Source organism: Pinus tabuliformis, chromosome 5_1 (assembly GCF_031772625.1).
Source record: "Pinus tabuliformis cultivar Carrire ecotype Pingquan chromosome 5_1, CPIR1, whole genome shotgun sequence".
Classification (NCBI taxonomy): Eukaryota; Viridiplantae; Streptophyta; class Pinopsida; order Pinales; family Pinaceae; genus Pinus; species Pinus tabuliformis.
The window spans coordinates 447,147,662-447,167,999 of record NC_142305.1 but is presented as its reverse complement, the minus strand read 5'-3'; the positions used below and the strand labels follow the sequence as shown (position 1 = coordinate 447,167,999).

At 36.2% G+C, this 20,338-nt stretch overlaps 1 protein-coding gene across 1 annotated transcript; it reads left to right on the top strand.

Moving 5' to 3' along the window:
- The first annotated feature begins 14,815 nt into the window (after window positions 1–14,815).
- Window positions 14,816–20,123, top strand: LOC149165404 (calmodulin-like protein 3). The gene is made up of 2 exons (XM_089429800.1): window positions 14,816–15,007; window positions 19,554–20,123. Exons 1-2 carry the CDS (start codon window positions 14,816–14,818, stop codon window positions 20,028–20,030), a joined length of 669 nt encoding a protein of 222 aa, XP_089285926.1. The 3' UTR covers window positions 20,031–20,123.
- Window positions 20,124–20,338: the final 215 nt, after the last annotated feature.

Genomic DNA, 20,338 nt, shown 5'->3' with positions numbered 1-20,338 from the left:
TTTCACAAAGCTACCATGGAACATCGGGCTCATAATCAGATCACAGAGCGCATATATCTGCTAGGGAGAGAGCTAAACACACAAAAAGATATGGAGTCCATTCTGGTACAACATTTTCAAAAAATAATAGAGGAGCCTATCTTAAACAGATCGCTAGCTATCAAAAAATTTACGAAGCATATTCCAAAACTAGTGGCCAGGGAAGATAATTTCAATCTCAACAGACCAGTGTCAGAAGAAGAGGTAAAACAAGTAATAAATGAGATGCACAATGGGAAAGCACCTGGATTGGATGGTTTTAACATCGACTTCTTCAAGGAAAGCTGGGAAATAGTCAAAAAGGACATTCTGGAAGTGGTAGAGGACTCAAGGATTTCAAAAACAATCCTAAAAGCGCTAAATACCTCCTTCATTGCCCTCATTCCTAAACAGGATAAAGCAATCACTCCAGATTGGTTCAGACCCATAGCCCTTTGTAATGTGATATACAAACTCATCTCCAGAGTTATTGCAAACAGACTTAAGCCCCTCCTACTAACTCTAGTTATGGAGGAGCGAACTGGTTATGTGGAAGGAAGGAAAATACTTAACAACATCATTCAAGCACATGAAATAGTCCACTCTCTCAAGAATAATAAGCAAGCAGGGATGATCATTCAACTGGACCTAGCGAAAGCTTATGAAAAATTGAGCTGGTTATATATCAAAGAAGTTCTAATAGCATATGGCTTTGACCAGAATTGGATAAGATGGGTTATGGATTTGGTAACTTCAGCTAGCTTTTCCATCCTTCTCAACGGCTCTCCCTCCAAATCCTTTCGGCCCTCAAGAGGCCTCAGGTAGGGAGATTCGCTTTCACCATTTCTATTTATTCTTATGATGGAAGGATTAGGCAAAGCAATCACTTCTACCAAAATGGAGGGCACAATCCAAGGTCTCAAGCTCACCCAAGAAGGTGGCTCGTTAACTCATCAATAATTTTTAGATGACACTACATTACAGGGCATATTAACGGTCAAAGAAGCCAAAGCCTACAAACAAATCCTGCAAGATTTTGCTTTGGCGGCTGGTACAGAGGTAAGTCTCTCAAAATCTAAAGTTTTTCTTTTCAATACAAATATTTCAATTCAAAGAAACCTCTCCAGAATTCTCGGATTTCAGAGAGACCAACTCCCCTTCAAATATCTGGGAATACCTCTCATTGAAAAACCTCAAAGCAAGGAGGTTTGGGAAACTTTGCTCAATAAACTAAAGGACAAAATCTGCAAGTGGACAAGTAGATCTTTAAATCTTGCTGGCAGGCTCGTTCTCACAAAGGCGGTCCTATAGTCTCTTCCAATATATATGTTTTCAACACTTCCTATCCCTGGTGGAGTTTCCCATTAAATCAAGAACATGCAAAGAGACTTTCTATGGGGAAAAGGGGAGGAAAAAAAGAAATGGGTGCTAGTAGCTTGGGACAAACTTTGCATGCCCAAACCTCATGGGGGTCTTGGTCTCCATGACCTGGAAACTCTTAAAAAGGTTTTGGGGGCCAAACTTTTGTGGAAATGGCTAAAGGAATCTAGCAACCCATGGGCCAAGCTCTTGAAGGAGAAATATGTAAAGGACTGGAGGGAATGGGAGTTGATCAGAATGACAGGGCATATCAGGAGCTCCCACATTTGGAATAATGCTTGGGAGAACAAAGCTTTAGTTCAGAAACACAGCTTCTGGGAGATTGGGAATGGAAACCTTGCCTGGTTTTGGGAGGATAACTGGCAATAGGAACCCAACTTAAGTAGAGAAGGACTGGACATTCTCAGAGAGGAAACTGTCAACAAAGGACTAAAAAAGGTCAGTGACTTTTGGGATAAAACAAGAAACAGTGACAAGTGGAGAACTTGGAAAGTACCAATTAATAGTGAAGAGTCTCCTCTGAAGACCCAGGCAGAAGCTCTTGCTAAAATCTTGGAAAAAAGGAAAATTTTGATCTCGACGTCCACAGATCAACTTAGATGGGGAAGAAGCAGTGAGGGCAATTTCAATCTCAAAGAAGCCAAAGAAGTGGTCACCGGTTACAATATTTCAAACCCGGATAATACTTGGAAGGACCTATGGAAGCACCCTCACTGGATGAAAATCAAACTTTTTATGTGGATGGTTCATCACAAAAAGATTTTGACTTGGGAAAATCTCATAAAGAAAGGTTTTGCGGGACCATCCAGATGCCAGCTATGTGGTATCCAGGAAGAAATGAGGGATCACCTTCTCAGCCTCTGCACATTCACCTCTACCCTATGGAACTGGGTTGCCTATATCTTTAGACAAACTGACAGAGATGAAAACGACATCTCCAAAACCTTAAAGAATTGGAGGAAAAAACTTTCAGAGAATGAGACTGTCAACACAGCCTAGACTTTGATTCTAGGCTTTCTAATCTGGAATGTCTGGAAAGAATGCAATAACAGAATTTTCAAGGACAAATCCAACCCGCCCCAAATCATAATAAATCAGCTCCTCAGGCAACTCAAAGAGACTATTAATACCTTTCAGAAGCAACCTCCTGAGAATCCTCCTTCTCATCAGGACACTCGAATTCTTCTTCTTTTGGGCCTACAGAAGATGGTCCCCCAAGGCTCAATCTAGATTGCATCACATGCTACTATGAGACAGGACTTCTGGCAACACCCCCCCTAGTTACTTAAAATTAAATACAGACGAAGCCTCGAAAGGTAACCCAGGGGAGGTAGGGTATGGAGGTGCCATTCGAGATGACAAGGGGAATTTAATAGTCATCTTCCATAGCAATTTAGGGAATGCTACCAACAACATGGCAGAACTAATGGCCATAGAGCAGGGCTTAGAGATTCTGAGAAATCTCAACATGAAGAACTCCATAATAGAAGCTGATTCTGAATTAACAATCAATTCTATAAAAAAATAGCTAATGGCTCAGATCCTGAGAAAATCTTGCACCACTGGAGACTTTTGCAGGTTTATCGGTGTATTCAATCACATCTGAGAATCTTGAGAACCCTGAGTTTTGTTCATGTGTGAAGAAATGCCAACAGATTAGTGGACCAGCTGGCAAATGAAGGGGTGCTCTGTAAGAATGACTACAGTTTTTACAAGTGGGAACTTATGCCTACAGGGAATTTGCGAGAGGAATGCCACAGTCTGGCTCGCATTGACAATGAGCTTTATCTCAAGTTGATGGAGAAGCAACAATCGGGCAATGAAGAGGATGGCAGACAAGGGTTCATCTAGCTTTTGCTCCTGTTCGCGGCATGATGGAAGCTCTCTTTTGGATGGCAGGCGGTGAAGCACAAGTGGTTTTCGTTCACAAAGGTATTAGAGGTCAAGTAGTTTTGTGGTTTATCGGATGCATCCAAGCCCTCAAGTGGTTTTTCATGGTTTGCCTCTGATGCCATTCTTCTATCACCATGTGGCAGCAGGCGAAAAGAGAAAACCACTCATATCGCGTGGGTTATCCCCGTGCAATATTCTCCTCAGCCATCGGATTAGGGGAGGGAAGATCAACGACTTTAGTACATCGAGCTAGTTCGAGGAGTTATCCTTCATGTTGGCTACTGGATGACGGATCTCTTAGTTGCATGAGTTTTAACCCCCTGGGTGAACCCGAAAATTCCTTGCTTTGAGTTTATTCTTCTTTAGTTTATGGGGGTTTGATTATTTTGTAGGTTTTTTTATGAGGAAATGAAGCCCGATGTTTATGGTTTGGTGGTCCCCTGTTGCGCCCGTTGACTTTGTCCGAGACTTGTAACATAGTTTTGTAAATTTTTTAAGCCTTTGAATGAGAAAAGAAAAAACACTCTTGCCTTAGCAAAAAAAAAGAGTACAAGTATGATTACACCAACAAAGCATTACATTTTGAATGAAATTTGATGGTTTATGGTCAAGGAAGCATTAGAGAAATTTTGAGGCCTAAAATGGGCCTCTTAAGGAAAATTATAAAATAATAGTGGAAAGAATGAAATAAGATTAGGTTATCTCATCAAATTTTGGAGTGAAAAAAGAAAAAACTCTTTTCAGCTTCTATTTTCAACTTGTCTTTCTACGATTTTACTCAAATTTTTAGGGGAGCACTTGTTGGATGCGGGATTTAATTTCACATCCAAAGAGTAGCCATTTTGAATACTTTTGATGGATCTTGCTACACAAAAATTGAGAAATACATGGACATTTTCATGTATTTCTCATTTTTCATGTAGTGGGCTCCATCAAAAGTAGTATACATGAGTACTCATTGGATGAAAAATAAATTATGCATCCAACAAGTGATTCCGCTCAAAATTTGAGTAAGACTATAAGGAGATACGTTGAAAAATAGTTTTTTCATTTTTATTTTTTTTATCATTTTACATTTTTACTCCAAAAAAGGTGAATCATCCCCCATGGTTGATATCATCATCTTCAAGTTTATTAGTTCTTATAAAGTTGATTTTGGTTGTACATTTTTGTTTTGAGACCAATTTTTTACCTCAAAATTTCTCTAATGAAAATTTCTAGATTAAAGTGCAATATTGGAGATAAGTTTCACAAAGTTATCATTGATAGTGGTAGCACAAAATATGGACATGCTATAAATAATAGAGAGAAGCATACAAAAACATACAAATTGTTTTGTTTCGATAACATATATGATGTTGTTGATGGTAATTTTGGTTTTGTTGCCACTAACAAAATTTAAGATTATGCCCAACCCCAATATGCTAAGGGAAATGTAGAAGAGGGTCCCTTTCATTTGTTTACAATGGGTGGTACTACCCATGGGGGCTTCACCTTGTTGACTAATATATTACCACTTTCATTCATAAATGGGGTTTTTTAATTGTGAAAAAATAGAGTCAATATTTTGTAGTTTTTGTTTTTTGGAGGGGTAGAGTGGGATGTGGGGTAAGGGGGGTTTATAATTTTTTGGGGATATAAAAGGAGTTATTCAGTAAAAGTGTGGGATATTTATTTAAAATATGAGTTATTTTTATTAAAAATATATATTGGGAGGGGGGTTCAACAAACTAATTTTGGAAGGATTTCATCAATATCTAGTGAGATTCGAGGTGTTATTTAATATCTCATAGATGAAGGCACTATGACCAGGGAAAATTTTAACAACGAAAGTTTATTTTAAAGTTTAGAAATTTTGGCTAATAATATTAGTCCCTAATATACAAATTGTAAAACGCCTGATTTTATTTAGATTTCTAATTGCTTGATATTAGTCTATATAAAATTTCATGATTTTCAAGGTAAAATACTTTTATACTCTAAAATTTTGGCAATTTATTTTTAGAAAAAATGGAAATTGGTGACTTTTTTTGGAAAAAAACATGAAAAATTAGCCCACCTATGAATAATAGCCCCTAAAGTTTCCCTGACTATGACTTGAGTTGACTAAGTGGAGTCTTTGATAATGACACAAAAAAAAATTATGTCAAAATAAGAAGTAGACGGAAGAAGGACAAAAGAAATGAAACAAAACAATGAATAATAAAATAATAATAAATGCAAGTAAGAATAAACTATAATAGTGTAGGGCCCCAATATATAACTCCAATTTTCAGATATCTTTTCTTTTTATTTTAAAAAATAGATAAATACATTTATAAAGTAATTACAAAAAGTTACAACTTTAGTTCTTGATACACACCATCACTATTAAATTCTAAAACAATTTACGAAAGTAATAATGCATGTAATACAATGAAGAATGGTCAAATGTTTTACATTGCAATCTATATTATTATGCACCAGACAAATGATTCTAAGGAAGTTTAAAAATATTAAATTGATAAATGCAATTTACTACAACATCCATTGTACCAATATTCAAGTTTACTAAATAGTCCATAAAACAAATTACAAGAGGTACCATTCACCCAAGGGAAGGTAGAATCCTTAATGTAGGATATTTTCGTCCTCATTCCTTTCTCGCCATGGCTCTAAGATCAATCTTCCACAATTCCCTCCATGCTTAACCAAAATTGTTAACCCACTTGGTTGTTCACCCTACCAATGCAAGGTACTGTTCTTCCCTTTGGCCTCCCAAGTTGTAGTGGGGTTGTAGGCAGAAGGAGAGAATAACACTAGCTGATAGGAATTTGGGATGCATCCATGATCTCCTCATATCAACAATTCCTTTCTACCACACTATGAACAATGCTCAAGATCGCAATTTCACAACAGAATCACATGTTCTCACTAGAAAACTTAGAATGTTATTACGACACCCATCCCACATTAGGGAGCTCAAGGTTATTCCCTTCATAAGAATGTGTTCTTTTTATAGATTATTTTAGGTAAGGATTCAAAGTGACATTTATTTTCACATGCAAAAATAAATAATGATCAGATTTCATAAATTTTATTATTCACGCAACTACATGTCCTATCCACAATTTGGGTGTCATGAAAATTTCTTATTATTTTATTTAAACTAAATATTTTCTCTCATTTCTAACAAATTATCTTTCTAGTTAGTTAATTTGTCCAAGAGCAATATATTCTTTATGATGGTGTATCTGATAACAACCCTTGTCTCAAGCCATGTGTTTGACAACTTACCCTATTATCCTAAATTCAATTTTAGTGAGGAACTAATGCAATTTTGGTATCCTATACTGTGGAAGCATACAACTTCTTTATTTTTTTTTTAATTCAAGATGTCAATGTAAAGAAAGTCTATTACATGGTAACTCGATAAGAGCCTCCTCGAATATCTGTACATGATTGTTGAAAATGCAGCAAGAAATTCTCAATTTGATTTTTCCTTGATTAAATTGAGAAAATTCGAATTTCCACATCAACATACAACTTGGATGATGTTAACTTGTGTGACATGGCTTATGTCACCCATTTTACTTAGTAAATTCGAGTTGGAGGAGTTAGATTTCAGTTCTGCATGTGTGATTTCTAATTTGTAGCAATCAAGGTCAGTTATGTTAGGTTTTTTTTAGTTAAACTAGTTCCAACTTTTGGAGGAACTAGTGGAAGGTCAATTAAGCAGTGGGACTTTAGTCAAACTCGGTGATCATATAGTTAACTGATCAATCAACCCAAAATATCTAGCGCATGCAAAGAATTCGAGTTACCTGGTTGAGGTGGAGATTCCAAGGTAGTGTAACATCAATTGTAGACTAGTCTTAAGTGTACATGTGTTGCATGTAGTCAAATGATCAACCTAAGGAATTGTGTAATTCAATTATATGAATTTCCTAAATAATAGGGGCTAATTCCTCAAGGAACAATGCAAGGAAATAGAAGCTCAAGCCGAGGCAAAATTTGACTAAGTCTGGGTCAAAGGCCTTTAGTGAGCAGAGAGATAGGTTTTGCACTTGTAGAGTGAGTTCAGTTGAGAAAAGAAAGTGTAATACATATCTATTCATTTGATTAATGCAAGCAAACATTAGGTTTTTTAGAAAATTTATTTCCCTAGATGAAAATACTTGTTGCATGTGTGTTCTTTCTTCTTGCATTTATGAGATTTTGGTTCTAAATTGTGAATTAATGTCCACATAGCAGTAGATTTGATTTGTGTCTTGTGATTTTGATTAAATCTTCATGAGCACTTGAAAATATATAGCCTAATTTCTACATGGTATCAGATCTCGATTCACATTAGAACAGGAAATTCGAAGTTGTTTCTCAAAGGTTCGAATTTGAAGATCAATGTAGTAGGATTTCTTCAAAGCTGAGAAGACGGCATTCAATGGACTAAGGCTATAGTATTCTTGGGAAGGAATCTCTAATTTTGTTGCATGGAAGGAGTGCGTGGAGGTTGTATTGGATGACAATGGATTGCTAGAATACATCAAGACAGATGTTGCAAATCCTTAAGCATCTGATGCCCAGAAACTTGCTTAGTGGAAGAAATATGTAGCCAAAGCGAGGAGAATAATCTTGGAGGGAGTACGAGATCATATTGTCTCGAATCTCCACAGAAAAGAAACTATGTTTGCGATGTGGAAAGCACTGAAAGAATTGTTTGAGAATATCCGTGACCAAAGGAAGTTTACGCTCAAGGATAAACGTCAAAGTATCAAGATGTAGAAGAGTGACACAATTCTGCAGTATCTGATCAAGTTCATATAGTGTCGTGATGAACTTAGCAGGGTCAGTGTTAATGTCCTTGAAGAAGACTTGGTAAGCCTGACCCTTCTGGACCTTCCCAAGAGTTGGCATAGATACCAAGATTCGGTGAACGAGAGGGAGAAATTATGGTTTGATTTGGTACAGGAGGAAATAAGGTGGAATACTAGAGATGGGACTTCATCCAAGGGCAAGGATGAAGAAAAGTTTGCATTGGCTAGAAAGGAAAAGAAGGGAAAAGGGAAGAAATCCCAAAAAAAAAACCAGAATCCAGTCAAGGGGGCAAGAAGAAATATTTGTCAAAAATTAAATGCTTCAATTTCATGAATTCGGGCACTATGCCATGAAATGTCCACACAATAAGTGTCTACTATCAAACACGGTATCAACTTTTGTATGTTTTGTAATGACCTTGATATGGAAAATCTCACTTGTTTCTTTATCATTTTGAGACTCAATAGCCTTACTAGAAGATCTAGTGCTTGCATTAGAAGCTTTAACTTTAATTCCCATTTCTGTGATTTTGGTCTCATCACCTGAATCATATCCTAGATCTTGTTGAGTTGTTGCAACAATATTTTATTTCCCCTTGTTGTTGAACTTATTTGGTCTCATTTCTGGATGTAGTTTCCAACAATCATGATCATCATGGCCTTCTTTTGAGAAAATCTTACAGGTAAGTTTCTCTCCCTCTTTCTTGGCAGTGGCATTCTTTTTTCCTTTGCCTTTAAATTTTCTCTTTCCTTTGTCTCCAGACTTGGATGGCTTCTTTCTAGTCTCTTGAGGAACATTCTTGCCTCTTTCTTGTAAATGAGTTTCTTGAACACATACTTTATCCAGATTGGTGAGATTAAACATAAGTATATTATGTCTCAAATAACTATGTAATCCACCTATGTATTTAATGAGAGTGTCTTGTGAAGACAAATCAACACCCAATATTAAAGCTCTTCTTCTAAATTCTTGTGTGTAACTTTGAACACTCTGACCTTTAGCTTGTCTAAAATTTTTCCAATCCATAATTTATTTTTTCATATAAGCTAATGGATAAAATTTCCTTCTTAATGCAACTACAAAATCATTCCAAGAAGAGATATTTTTACCACTTTTATTCAAATCTTCTTGAGTTCTAGCCTCCCACCAGATGAGGGTTGCACTTTCCAAATGAAGAGAAGCAAGATAGATCTTTGTAACATCATACTTAATTCTTTTAATCCTGCAATAGACTTCAATTTGATGAACCCAATTATCCAACTTTTTAGCATTCACCTCCCCATTTTACATAGGCAATTCAAACTTGATATCAAGCTTAAGCAAAGGAGACTTAGCATGTCCTTTTGAAGATCTAGGAGAAGTATGTGTACGTGCTGAGAGAGGTGAAAAAGGAGGTGAGGATGGAGGTGAAGGAGGAGGTGGAGGTGGAGGTGTGCTGCCATCACCACCATTACCTTTTTGCTGGTTTGAACTTTCTCCTTGCAACCTTGTTGGTCTCTCTTCATGAAACACTTTCACCATCTCAGACTAATCATATAAAGCCTTTCTGAAATCTCTCTTATCCTCAAAAATCAACTCTTGTCCTTCTTCATGTGCCATGATTGGTGGATTTTTTGGAGTTTGTGACCTCCTTGAACCAATTTTAGGATTTGGTTCTTCAAGCACTCCTTCTCCTCTCTTCAACTTAGACCTTGTTAACATTAAAAACACTTGCAAACACATTCAAACCTTCAAAACAAGCATACTCTAATACCAAACTGATCTGAAATTAAAAACTTGAAGGTTTCTTGAAAAAGGTTGCAAGCTAGTTTATGTCTTGTGGGCAATGGATCAATTTGCAAAAGCACATAAAATTAGTGTTTTTAGTTAATATTTGTAAAAATAACTAGAGAAAAATAGACAATATGCAGCATCGCACGAGCCCGCCAACACTACACCCTTTGTCGCATTGGAGGCCATGTGGCCGCGGGCTGGGGCCACACACCACCCCCTACTCCGTAGCCCTCATCCTGGTTATATGGTGTTGAATGGGACTAGTGTTTTGGCTAACTTCCCACCCTTGTTGCCTCGTTTCTGGGTTGTATGTTATGTTGTGTAACCAAGGGCATCCCCTTCACTAACGCTCCAATGTCTTGACATTAAATATAGTCGCCAACCATAATGTATTAAGAACTAAACATGTGGCTTGGTGGTAAGATTGTTGGTTAGTTAATGAGAGGTCATGGGTTCAATTCCCCATTGGGGCATTCAGCCAAACCAACAAACTTTTGCACAAAAGCCAAGGGCCATGTGATGCCCTCTGATTGGGCCATGTGGTGACTCATGATTGGACCACCTAAAAAAGAAGCAACCAATAAAAATGTGGCAACACTGCCTGTACGACCTGCCATTTGTCAACACGTGATTGGTCCACTTGTCCACCATATATGTATAGTCACCTTCTGACATCAATGGCATGTCACCTGTACGCCCTGCCCAGTTAGCAGCCCAGTAAACCCTGCAAGTTTACCTTTTAGTTGTTTGCCAAAAACTTCATAACACGATAATGTTCACTTACAGTGTCAGAGTGAGGTGATTCAAGCATCGTTGGAATCAGAACTATGAGATCAACAATTTGGCATTGGTTTCGAGTGATTTTGAGGAATTTTATTTTTGAGCATATATTTGATCCCCTATATCATAATCACATATATTGATTGTGGGAAGTGTCAACATTCTTTAGAATGTTGTTATTTGTTCAAGCTAAGTAGTACTTAATTTTGAATGTACAAGTATAACACGAGAGCCTAAAGTTGTTGGGGAACAACAAGGAAGTTTAGGAATTGAAAATGAATCCAAAGTTTATATTTTTCCAGTATTAATGCAAACCAATATTTTTGGAGCTTACAGAGTATTTTTAATTGAATTCATTCTAATTTCAACATTAGAGAGGGAAAAATAACAACAATGTTGAGAGAAATATTTGAACCCACATCCTTTTAAACATGGAACCTTATGCACCTACATTCTCACCATGGTTTCATTCTATTATATAGCTTAATAGATCTGTTGTCTGCATACAGAAGATAAACCCCATTGCATTGAGAAGTAACTTTCATAAAGTATATGCTATTCCTTGCGCTGAATTTTTATGTGTTTAGAGAAATAGAAGTGTGAACGAAAGTGTTATGTGGAAGAATGGGATGTGTGGAAAGTTGGATTTGTGGGGGTGTTTCGCATGCTTGTGAAATGCCTAAGTGTAGGATTAGTGCAAGATGATCTATGTGCAAAGTGGAAGATGTGCAAAGTGTAGGACTATTACTCGAGGTGAAAAGTTTCACACAAAACATTTTGATATATGAATAAGTATGGGATTTAATAAGAGAAAAGTAAAGTGTAAGGGATACCTAACTATGATATTAATACACACAAATGAGTCAACACATTTTTGAAGAAAAGGGTACTTCCAGGGACGTTTACCCCAAACATCTTGGAAATCTCATGGGTACTATTTCCCCTAGGAAATTGCATCCTCCTAATGATTGACTACCACATGGCTTATTGAATACTCCAAAAACATTACTACTCCCAACCCTACTAGGAATATGCACAGACCCCCCGGGAGACTACACCCAGAAGTAGGTCTAGTACTCAATATTGATGCATTCATTATCAAGAGACAAACTAGGTGGAAACAACCTAGATCTAGGTTGTGTGCTTTCACTTTTCCCCACATCAAATACAAATCCAATGGATGGTAAAGACATCTAGATACTCGAGCGACTAGAATAGGTAAGTGGCACTACCAACAAAATTCCCCAAAGCGAGGAATGTGGATGTACTAGGTGTATGGTTCAATTTCCATATTTCACTAATTGAAACTAATGAAGTTGTCATTAAAGTTCCCCAAGTAATTCTTGGAGACAAAGTAGCTTGCTCTCCCATTGTGGAAGTGTCACTCACGCTAAACATGAGTCAGGGACTATCAAGCGATGAAGAGGATTCACCAAGGCATTCTCTCACTCTAATGAATATAATGTTAGAATAAGATGTTAAAGGAGGGTTAAAAATGAGTGGTGTAATTTTTTGTACCACATAAAGTAGGACTTGTTTCTCTCCTTCAAAACCAAAAATTATCATCCCATGCTCAATTGTTTATAAGTTGTCAACATCATGAATAATTCTTCACCTATGCAATGGAGGACCTTCTTCCTTAATGACTAGAAAGAATAGCCATGTCTTGGGACTACTCATATGGGAAATGAAACTAAGCTTGAAACCTCACTAAGGGATTGTTCACAAAGAACCACATTCCTCGAGATATCCTTGTACACATAGTAGTGCAATGGACACCAAAGACAAATGGAGTTGGGATACCACTCCATGTACCACCAATAAAACCTCATGCTTAACTTGTCTTATATGAGCTTCCTTGTAAGTGATCTATGTGATAAACGGATTTGAACAGTCTCTAGTGACTTCTAGTTTCAATTTTGTGACCTTGGAGAGTTTTCTCCCTAATCATATTCAAAGGCTATAAATCCTATCTATTGTTAATTTGCTTTAAAAAAAAAGTCTAATTGATTTTAAATTTATGCATTTTTATTTTTAATATTTTTGGTTACTCAAAAGGTTACAAAGTGAGACCGAATGATGTTTTAATAACTCTTAACAACTCAAAGATATGCAACAAGTACGATAAGTGAAATTTCTTTACCTAATGAACTCTAATTAGAGGAGGTAGGAAAATTTTGTTTTCACTTTTAATAAAAGAAAACATCCTAACACACTCTCTACATCAATTATATAAGCATATAAAATAAAATAACATGATCCAAACAAAGACTCAAACAAACTCCAAAGAAACCTCTTTTAAAACAAGACATTCAAAAGTTTTTCAAACAATTAATTGCATTGAGATATCAGTTGTTCACCTATTTGATGAGAGACTAAAATACACACACACAACCAATAAGTAAAAGTTCGGGTCTGCGAGACAATGTCAACAACTAGCACAATAAGCCTCCAAAATCTCCTCAAAGAAGCAACACAAATCAATGAGAGATTATTCAAAGCAATTGAAATTTTCAAATTATGGTTAGATGGTAGTACAAAAAAAGATAATTACTCATCTAAATCAAGTAGAAAATGGTCAAGACCCTTCCCAAGTCACTTCTCACCAAGAAGTTCACTCAAGCAAGAAAGCGATGTAAGTGCATGAGAAAGCACACACGAAAACACCCTAATTCACAAGATATAATGATATTTGAGAAAAAGAGATTGATTTGAGATTGAGCATACAAATATTAAACCCTAAAGACACTACTAGGCCCAAAATAGAAGTTAGGAAAAGGGATAATTTCAAAGAAAACTCAAAATTTTGATCCTATAGGCGCCATCATTCTAGACCCTTGACGAACAAGTGATAATTTCCATTTATGCATTGCACGGGAGTGAAACATCACTCTGATAACCACCAAGAGAATAAATAAAGGGAAAAAGAAAGAAATTCTCTTAGGTCTAACATATATGGAGGTTTTAAGGACTAAGACACTTGCAAAAGACAAAATACAACAAGCAAAATACTCAGAGGTAAATAAAACCAAGGATATAAACTAGATGAAAAAGAATTAATATATTCTTTTGTAGTAGTGATCCAAAAATGGATCCTGGATAACCCTCTAAATCTTCAATTATTCAAAATCTCCTAAAAGGTCAAAACCATCGCAAAAGGAGAGGTCTTAGAAATATCAGATTACACTATCGGAACCTTAAAAATACAAAGAAATGAGCAAAAACAGGCTTATCGGCGGTCAATGCAACCTGGAATCAGAGCCATCGATTCGATCGGAAATCGCAATCGGCGGTGGCTATTAGAGGATATCAGAGCATAATACATGGCAATTGCGATCGTGAAATCACAATCGGTGATCACAGTGGAGTGCACACTAAACGGCCGAGGTATGTGCAATTTGCAATTGCGACAAGTCACATCACAATATCACATCGGAGTTATTCAAAAGAGCAGGGCCGATACCATATGCGATGCGATATATATATATATATATATATATATATATATATATATATATATATATATATATATATATATATGTATGTATATATATATATATATGTATGTATATATATATATATATATGTATGTATATATATATATATATATATGTATGTATATATATATATTATATATATGTATGTATATATATATATATATATATATATATATATATATATATATATATATAGTATGTATATATATATACACGGACCCGATGGGGTGATAAACGAGATTTAATATAATTTGAAATCCGTCAAACGACGATTTTCTTTGTATTTGTGTTTTTCGTTGAATAAATGAAATACGAAGGAAAAGTGCCCGACCTGATGAAACCGGACCCGAAAGGGTTCCGAAATACAAATACATAATATTTCAAATCCGATAAAGCCATTTTTTGGGGATTTTTCCATGTTTTAATGTATTTTTAAAATACGAAGGGAAACCTTGGAACAGGGCCGAAGCGACTTGCGATAGCGAATATGGGCAGACCCGATAATTTTATAAAATGAAATTATGAAGATTTGAAGTCTGGGGAACTGTGTTCTCTGCGGATTTTTCCCGTGTTAGTGCATTTCTCTGTGTTAACAAAAAGCTTCCGTTTCAGGGATTACACAAGCCCGATCCACCCTTTCGTTACAAAATAGGTGGCACCATCCCTAAGGGCATTTAGCAATGATTGCTAACTCTCAGAGAAGGGATTTGAGCAGACAAAGGCAAGAAGACAGAGAGCTTGAAAGGGAAAATGAACCAACAGCACCGATTTGGCTTAAAAGCCACACAACGACAGAGACAAGAGGACTGTTGGTTGCTGAGGCTATTGTTGGGGCTTTGTTGCTAAAAGTGAAGCCAAAGCAGGAAGCTGAGGTGAAGGGGGCAGCGCAGAAGCAAAAACGCAGCCAAGGGAGTCACTTGGAGTTCAAGTGAAAAGCCCAGAGACCTGTGAACTGATAGAGGGCAAAAAGAAGACAGAGCTGAAGAGCCAGAGCCAGAGCCAAAGCCAAAGAGCCAGAACCAAGAGCCAAGAGCTAGGGAATAACATGGTGTCTGAACCCACTGTTTCTGTGTAAACAGCAGGAGTTAAGCCAAGATCTTGTAAAAAATACTTATACCATAATCCTAGAGAGCCTAGTTGAGTTGACTAGAGCTCATAGAGATGTAGCCCAAGAGTTGTGGGTGAACTCCTAATTAAATTGTTGTTTCTGTGTGATTGTTTATTGCTGCTTTATTTTCTGTTACATGTATTTATACATCAGTTTCAGCACATTAATTTACAGCACATGAACAATTAAAAACAAATACCAGCATACACCTATAATTTCAAGCATATTATCATTTCCACATTGGTTAATCAACAAGACTTGGGAATATTTAAAGCTTTGGGAGTGGGAGAGGTTCTTGTAAGTTAGACAAGAAGCCTAAGTGCCCCATTTTCAGATCAAGTAGAGTTTCCACTGTTATTGTGAGAAAATCCCCCCTATGGAAAAATATATTTCTCCATAGATTTTCCCAAGATCCATGACATAACAGGGAGAGACCATTCCTACTTTTCCCTAGGACCTAGATCTCTGCTAACCTCTTAGAAATCAAGAAAGAACACTTGGAGGGAAATTAGCATACCTTAATACTGAAGTTTGATGACGACCTTGACTAATTCTAGTCGAGAATATCCTACTCTCACCTCTTAGAGATCCAACTTCGACTCTAAGCACCCATATCCTAAACACAAGAAAATAGGAAACCCCAATATATTTTTTCCAAGCAAAGATAGGGTTAGAGATCTACCAAATCTAGCCCAAACTACTCAAGATAATTCAAATCTATTAAAAATATATAATAAACAACATGAAATGAAGAACAAATCAAATAATTTATATTAATATGAAGAATCGTGCTACAAAATTTGACCTTGACTCTAAGAAGATTCTTCCCATCTCCTTGGTTCTATCTCCTCCCTTAGGAATATCTTCATTATATACGCCTAGTGAGGAGAAAAGAGGATGAATCTATACCCCTAGGTCCCAATGAATTTGGAGTCCAATACAAATTCCAAGGCCTTTAGATGATCCCATTCAAACCTTCTCAAATTAAAATGTAAATGCTTTTATTCAATTATTATGAAAACCTATTTATACCAAATATTTTTATTATATTTATTCAAAATGTCACTATAATATTATATTTATTCAAAGTATTTAAATGAAAAACTTTATAATATTCAGTTTTTAGTTGCGGATATGCATAACTTTTAATGCGTGCATGCTTGTGTTTATTTAGTATATTGAGAATATTATTTAGTTTTTTTTTGTAATTCAAAGTAAAACATTGATTCAATTTTACAAAATTCTAAGTTTATTTATGTAGAGATTAATTTTATGGAGACATTAATATTTTATATATGTATTTTATTTCCCATTCCGTAAATATATATTTATGGATATTAAATTTTTAGTATTTTAATACATGTTGAAATTGATGCTTATTCATATTGAAAATATAATTGAGTATATTTTTTTTGTTTAAGCTAGGTAGATAGATTATATTAGATCATATGAAAAGGAAAATAGCATAGGGTTTGTCTTCCATGTACATTGATTCGTACTAGGGAAATTGGACCAATAAAATCACAAAATTGTTTCAATCTATTGAAAAGTCTGAATTTAGAAATAAAACTTTATGTGATATTATCTACATGAACTACTTAGTCCGAAATTTCTTGCTATAGGTTCATCCATGTCTTCTTTTGATTTCAAAAACTTATAAAACATAGCAACAAAATTGATCAAATATGAAACTATTCAGTAGGGGAATCCACTTGAATTGTAACAGGTGGATCGATGTATTATTTTGAGTTTGATAACTCTAAGTCTACGCGTTTCTTTTCCATCTTGTCACTTTGACATCCAATTTCCTAACTTGCTTCTAGGTTCATCTAGGCAGAGAAGAATTTCCTACTGCTCCTTAGATTGTTCAACCAAAACATTCCCCATAAGTATTTTTAGTTTATAGCAGATATCCATTGTTTTTATATACTTGGTGTTACTGGTTCTCGTGGTTCATGTATTTGGAACTAATTTCCCCCCTGCTCCAATACATATTCATTTGAGATGAATATGCATTCTATTCTTGCTTCTCTTTCTACATTTTCAATTTCATTTTGCACTGCTAGAGGATTATTCATGTGATAAATTCTTACAGAATTCTTTGCAACACTCTAGGCCCTAGAGTTAGAAGGTCTTGAGTTGTTGTGATGACCTCTTATATGATGGGCTCTTTTGGGTTTGGGCATTATGATGAAAAAATAACAAGAAAGAAAGAAGAGAGAAGAAAAGTGAAGGAGGCCAGTAGAGAAAGAGGAGGAGAAGAAACGACCAAGAAAACAAATAGACTTCACAACTGTAGGTCCACTGCTACTAGAAATAGAGATTTGAATATAAAAGCAATCCTCTGAATGGCTTTAAAAAAACCCAATTTGGCACTTAAGGGATGAAGGGGTCCACCTAAAACAACATATGAGTCATGAAATGACTTAAGAAATCATAAAAGAGAGTCATTTTTGGGAGCCAAATACACCGCACCAAAAGGGGGGAACCTAACTAAGCATAAGGCTACATAGATACCAAGTGGAAAATAGAGGTGTGAGGGGAGGGATAAGACAAAGGGGGTGGAAATAAGCGAGTTCAAGGGCTTGAGCAGAATATGAAACCTAAAGGAAAAGAAAAGACTGACAATGAGAAAAACAGAGGGTCAAAGCTTGATAGGATAACACAAACTAAAGGCCACGTAAGATTTAAGGAGCCATCATTTTGACGTTATAAATAGGAGTGAAACCAATGCTAGATGCCAATGCTAGGGCCTGGTTAAAGCTTTGGGAGATTGACGAGAATGTTGCATTGCAAAACATTAATAACATTAAAAATATTGTTACTTCTAAGTTCAAAGAAAAATTGTGGTGTGAGAAAGATTTAACGGCTAAAAGAAAATTAAGATATTATAAGGAGGTCATCAACCCTACCCTAGAAGATCAAAAGTATCTCTCTGTTTTAACTAGCTCAAAGAAGAAAATTAATATAGCCAAGATTAGAACGAACTCTCATGAGCTCCATAGTGAAACGGGTCGTTGGGCAGTTCCTAAAACACCATGGATGGAAAGGATCTGCCATCTCTGTGAGAATATGAACATCAAGGATGAAAATCACTTCCTCTTAGAGTGCCCTGCGTATAACCACATCAGAGTTCAGTTCCATAATCTTTGTTGCAAAACTGGCCTTCCTAACCTTTTACGATGTCAAAATTATAGTGGGCTAAGGAGGCTTCTCTCCACGCTTTTTAAGCATAAGAATAAAATCTTAAATGAAATTAAATAATTCATTTTTAAAATCTTATAAACCAAAATTTAAATTTAAAAAATAAAATATATATACCAAATTTTAAATTTAACTATTTATTATTATTATTAAAATATTAAAATCTCTCCCTTTCCTGAGGCAGCAATAGCGTCATAGACAACTACTTCAAACCTAACGTGGATGACACAAAATGTAACCAACATCCACTTCAAATCTAACGTTGATGAACACTTTGTAAATTACTAATATGAAATGATAAAAAGAAACACCACTCCGCCACTAACTCTCCTCCTCACGCATTCATTGGCGCTCAACGTTCTTATGAAAACAATTTTAAAGCCCACCCTTTCCAAGAGCGACGTAACTGGAAAGAGTTTTCTTGTAGCAATTCCAGGTCACATAAGCCGGCCTGCCGCCCAGCATCTTGCAGCACACTTGTACATATTTTCAAAACGCTACACGCGGCATATTAAAAGACAAATCTCTAAACGTGGATACACACTCATTGGTTGTTTCGTCTGAGTTTCATATTGACTTACCCAGGCTTCCCAATAGGAATTGCACTCGTTCTTTCTCCTCACTTTCGTGGCAACGCACTGCCATGTAATCAAAGGCTTCTAAATAGGAATCGCTGCCATTCTGTAACGCCCAACATACACCGGTCCTTTTTTCTTCTCTGCTCTTTACATTACAGCAATTATTGAATTGAGGCATCTCATTCATATACCAAGCATGGTGTCTCATCTTATCATCAGAAACCCTGCAGTTTCAAATGTTTGTGCCATGCCCATGTACTGGAGCATGATTGCATCCATGGCTCTGAATTGGGTACAAAAGTTTTATAGCTTCTACAACTACTATGTTTATGTTTGGGTTTCTGAGATGATGAAAACTAAGTTCCCTGAACTTTGCAATCCAAAAGGCCAACATATTATAAGGGCTATTGGAAAATACCCATTGTCCGGAGATATGATTGATGAATCGAGCAGTGATTTTATCAATAAAAGATATACTGCCTTCGTTCATACATGGGACCTCTCTCGAATTTTCAATGCCTTTGACAGCGATGGCGATGGCATGGTCATACATGGGACCTCTCTCGAATTTTCAATGCCTTGGACAGCGATGGCGATGGCATGGTTACTGCAGAGGATGTACAAGGGTTACTCGAAAAACTTGGAATTCAGAATATATCTGATGATAATATGAAAATAATGATGGGTTCTCTGCAGCATATGAGCTTCCATGATTTCTGTGGATTTCTTCTCATTTTGTGTGGGGAAGCTCATGAGCATGCAGAGACAGAGGAGAAAGCGTTGTCGGAGGAGTTGGTGGAAGCCTTCAACATTTTTGATAAGAATGGGGATGGGTTCATCAGCCCAATTGAACTTCAACAGGTGCTGCTCAGCTTAGGACTAAAAGAAGGAAAAGATTTGGAGAGTTGTGAAATGATGATCACAAGATTTGACAGAAATTCAGATGGTAGAATTGATTTTGAGGAATTTGAGAACATGATGACCATGACGGACAAATCTTTGTAAATGTGTTAATAAAAACCATGTTTCTAGGATTTCTTTTTGTAAATTTTTCTTCCCAAAATTTCTTTGATCATATGAGAATAATGGACAGTTGCAATGACATATTACCATCTTATTCTGCCTAGTTTGTATTATATTTTAATGCATTAAACCCAGAATTGAATTCTGGAACATGCCATATGTGGTATATACATACTTCCTGTCTATATAACACGAGAGCGGTTTAGCCCTATTACAGAGCAGAGCAACAGAGTCCTTTCCACAAGGGCTAAAACGAACCATTTAAGAACGATAATGTTTAATTGCTATAA

What these genes read in the sequence shown, in the direction of transcription:
- LOC149165404 (XM_089429800.1), top strand. Translation starts at nt 14,816, where the DNA reads ATGATTGCTAACTCTCAGAGAAGGGATTTGAGCAGACAAAGGCAAGAA. An exon ending in AGCCAAAGCAGGAAGCTGAG is followed by an intron (nt 15,008 to 19,553) that starts GTGAAGGGGGCA and finishes TGCCTTTGACAG; the next exon opens with CGATGGCGATGGCATGGTCA.